The 4,647-nt window shown below is 34.2% G+C and overlaps 1 protein-coding gene across 1 annotated transcript in view; it reads right to left on the reverse strand.

The window, feature by feature from the left end:
* Window positions 1-362: 362 nt before the first annotated feature.
* Window positions 363-4,647, reverse strand: part of LOC107692692 (aryl hydrocarbon receptor nuclear translocator 2) — a 98,224-nt gene continuing 93,939 nt past the window's right edge. The window contains exons 18-19 of the mRNA XM_016491888.1: window positions 1,681-1,826; window positions 363-669 (exon numbers count right to left, since the gene is read on the reverse strand). Coding sequence (XP_016347374.1) covers window positions 571-669; window positions 1,681-1,826 — 245 coding nt within the window. The 3' untranslated portion in view covers window positions 363-570. The remainder of the gene's footprint in view (window positions 670-1,680; window positions 1,827-4,647) is intronic.

Raw genomic sequence — 4,647 nt, forward strand, 5'->3', positions numbered from 1 at the left:
AGTCATAAGGGTCAATTTTTCGAAATTGAGATTGTGAAATTACCATCTGAAAGCCGAATAAATAAGCTTTCCATTGATGTATGGTTTGTTAGGATAGGACAATATTTGGCCGAGATGCAACTATTTGAAAATCTGGAATCTGAGGGTGCAAAAAAATCTAAATATTGAGAAAATCGTCTTTAAATCTGTCCAAATGAAGTTCTTAGCAATGCATATTATTAATCATAAATTAAGTTTGGATATATTTACGGTAGGAAATTTACAAAATATCTTCATGGAACATGATCTTTACTTAACATCCTAATGATTTTTGGCATAAAAGAAAAATCTATAATTTTGACCCATACAATGTATTTTTGGCTATTGCTACAAATAGACCCCAGCGGCTTAAGACTGGTTTTGTGATGCAGGTTCACATATTTATTTTGCTCTTTTGTTTGTGAATGAGGAATTAAGCCAAGTGTGTGTGTGTGTGTGTGAATGCAGAAATGTGTTTCAGCAGCGTCACGTGTGTCACATGTGAGATGAAGATACTGCAGTCCGAACCAAAACAAACAAAAGAGTCTCCGATTACTCAGAGAACGGCGGGAACATGCCGAGGTCGGCAAAGTCTTCGATGTTGTAATTGGTTGTTCCTTGGGTGGGATCTCCCGGCATCGGCAGCATATCCTGCGGGACAGAAACAGCGTGATGTTCAATCAGATGTTCAGTAGTGTCTGTGAACCTAACTATAATAGCCCATTCACATCAAGAGATGCTACAAAATGAATTTGCACGACTAAGAGAAGGAACTAGAATAAAATAATTCAAAAGTCTGTGGGAAATTAAAATATTTCTTTCTCAAAAATGGTTTTTATCACAGCTCGGCAATGATGCGCCATATCTGCAAATGAGATTTAGGAGCTACAAACTGAAGAGATGATTTTCACCCAAAAATTATTTCAATTTCTGTCTCTAAAACAAAACAATCATATGATTTCAGAGGAATTTTTGATATTGTTAGCTAAAACTTCAAATAAGGCTGAAATTAAATTTACATTTATGCACAGATGCTTTTATCCAAAGTGACTTCCATTTAAGGTACAATACATTTGATCAATTCTAGCAAGAAAATAAATATAAATACAATATAAATATTAATATATGAAATATTAAATTAATAAATATTAGAAAACAAATGAAAATTAGAAACACTGCCTTGACAACTAACTGACATAAAATATATGTTCAAGTAATAAAATGACTAAAAATAATATATAATAAAAATAATAAAAAAAACAAGAACACATAGCCAAATTACAAAAATGTCTACTTTTTTTTTGTACTAAAACTAAAATTAAAACTGCAAATGTAAAAATAATAGGCAAACCAAAATATGAATAAATTCTAGAAGATTCTATAATAATAATATTCTATTAAAATAACTCTTTAATAATAACTACTTGATAAAAAATAATTTTAATAATAAAAAATAAGCCAGAGAATGAATACATAAATGAATGAATTAATTACAAGAAATTAAAGTATATCAATGAAAGTGTTCTAAAAGTAAAAGTTAATTTGAACTATTTGAATCCTCAGTTTCTTTAGTTTTGTTAACTGCAGCTTGTGCTTTTGCAGGTCAGTCAGCAAAACCTCTACACTGTACTGCAGACAGGTGGCTAGTGATAGTGAGTTCACCTGGAAGACCTCGGTCTGGCTGGACTGAGGATGAGGATGCGGGTCTCCTCCCTGCTGGCTGTGGTGTTGACTCTGCCACTGAGACCAGACCTCAGACGGCCGGCCCTGGAACTGCCCTCCGCTCTGGCTGCTCTCACCTGACACATCTGCACAAACCAACACAGACACATTCACAACAGCCACAAACAGACACTTCTTCAGCTTAAAGATCAATGGACATTACGTGTTTTGGTTCTTTTTGCAATCCCAGTGAACGGTTCTTGTATGCAAAAGAGCTGTGAAGTGTCATTATTGTTTACTAAAATAATACAAATCATTTGTTGATTGAAAGCTGAAATAAAATCAAATATAAATATTACATGAAAAACGTCAACTTAAAAAATTGAACAAAACTTAGAAACTGAATAAAATAAAAATAAGTGTTATTACTGTTAACTATTCAAAACATTTGTTAATTAAAATGAAGTTTAAATAAAATACAGTATTAGATAAAAAAAAATCATGAAAATTATACAGAAAAAAAAAAACAGAAAATAAAATTGTATTATTGGTAAACTATTTAAAAAAAATCATTGGTTGATTGAAATAATATAATAATCTTAAACGAAAGACAAACTTAAAAAAAACCAACTAAAATTATGAACTGAATAAAATGAAAATAAAATAACTGAAAAAAAGCTAAAACAAAATAATGCTAACTGAAATACAATGAAAAACTAAATATCAGACGAAAAACGTAAAATCTATAAACTAAACAGAATAAAATAAAAACGGAAATTAAATCAAACAATTTTAAGCAATAAAATTACTAAAAGTAAAATTGAAATAAAAAATAAAGCTAAATAGAAATATTAAAAAGCAAACTAATAAAAATGTACATAAAATGACTAAAACAGTAAAAAAAATCCTTTTGTGTTCTACAGAAAAAACAGAATAATGGAATAAATGATGGCAGAATATTGTGATACAGATCCCTCGCCGCTCAACAAACATGTTTAGACTTTACAGAGCCGATCCTCCCTATTCATAGCTTTCAGTCATGTGACCGGTTTGAAGACTTGGAGCGCAAAACATCCATACAACTGCAGCACAAGCCTGTCAATTTTCCTTCTGTTTCACAGCCGCAAATATTTAGATCACCTCTCAAAAGAATAAAACAAAGGTATGTGTGAACAAAATGCAAGGTTTGGCCAGTCAATCCATATTAAGCACTCGCGGCTATATTTTAATCATTAAACAGTGCGACAAAACGTTGTAAAAACACTTAAAGTGCCTTAATATATTTAAAACAATTATATTGAAATATCAAATTCAGTAATCTCTATATTAATGATGCATAGTTTACATAGGCAGGCCGGAATATGAACGCAATCCGCTTAATGGTTCAGTGCTTTCCTTATAATGGTTTTCTATGGGAAACCATTTAACGTGAACACATTGCGTTTATATTCTGGCTTCATCTGCTTGCCTGTACGAAACACCAGGGGGCCCCCTTGCTCTCAAAGACGATTTAATTTTAGTTTTGTTTCTGAATTTGGCCAGCGGTTATGAAAACACGAATGATCATTTCTTTTAGTGTCTTCACCCGCGGGGCCCGAGTCTTTGCTTAGGAAAGAGCGAGTGGAGCAGACTAATGCGCGGCGTGGGTGGCTGTTTCGCAGGATGGCACAGCAGCGCCCTCGGGCTGTTTCTCATATTCTCCATGCTGATGAGGCAGTGATGTAAGGTCAAACTTCTCATTTCCCTACTGTGTTAACGCTTGCTGAGAGCGGCCCTCCTCTGGCTCCGTTTCTGCCCGTCTTTCCCTCAAGGTTCGGCTGCTTGACGCGCCTCGTAAATCTCTCTATCAATTTTTCTATTCGTCTTTGGTGGCGTTTCTCTCCCCTAGCCATCTTTCTCCGTCCCCATCAATCTGAAATCCACGTACTTCGTGTTCTCCCTCGGTGTCTGGAGCGCTTATGTAGAGCGTATCCTCCGGTCGCTCCGTCAAACCTGATTCTCAAAGATGTAACGCTACAAAATGCCGGCGTGACAAAAGCAAACAGCGTTCAAAGAAAGAGCCGGGCTTCGCTGTTGTTCCCAAGCACGCTTCAATCAATACGAGGACTCAAAGCACAAAGTACTCTTGCTTTGATAACGATAAATGCAGCTTTTGAAAGCTTGCTGGATTTCACGTACACATATAAAGACTGCAATTAAGGCACAATGTAACTATCTCAGCATGAAACGTTTGAATGAAGGCGGTGTGTGATTATTGTTTATGCATTGCATTAGCTGGGAAAGTAAGACTACACTGTACGAACTATGAAGCACAAATCCAAAGAGTCTAACAGGAGCTGGTTTATCTGTAAATATAGAACTGTATTGATTTTATGTAAACAGTCACTAGGCGATTCTCTTATTCTGTGGAATGTATTTATTTATTGTGGGGACTGAAAACTTGTGAAACATCTGTGTAAAAACATTGATCATGTCTTGGAACCAATAACTAGCAGTCAATTAACTTTGAGCATATACAAATAAAGAACCACTTGATTTTCTGAAGTTCGTAGCATTTGGTAATGACGCCTAATAAATCTGCCCTCAGATCATGATATGAAAATGTTCAAATTAATGACATTTCTGATCTTCAAACCGCTGCTCTGGCAGTGATGTGCTCCCCTGTCACTTCTCACTTCCATCAGAACTGAATATGAAATATGAAAATATGGTTTTTGAAGTTCTTTGGGAAAAGTGCAAAATACAACTTTCCTCATTTTAACACTTTATGAATTTATCACAGAGAGAAAGTTATTAAGTACATTTCAGCTAAATTTAGCATTTGAGACTTTGGCAAGAGTAATTAAGATTATTAATTAAAATATTATAATAAATAATTAAGATTCTAATATTTTATACAGCAATGTATGTGTGTGTGTGTGTGTATATATATATATATATACACACACACACACACACACACACACA

The sequence above is a fragment of the Sinocyclocheilus anshuiensis genome, unplaced genomic scaffold (assembly GCF_001515605.1).
Source record: "Sinocyclocheilus anshuiensis isolate Anshui unplaced genomic scaffold, SAMN03320099.WGS_v1.1 scaffold45, whole genome shotgun sequence".
NCBI lineage: Eukaryota > Metazoa > Chordata > Actinopteri > Cypriniformes > Cyprinidae > Sinocyclocheilus > Sinocyclocheilus anshuiensis.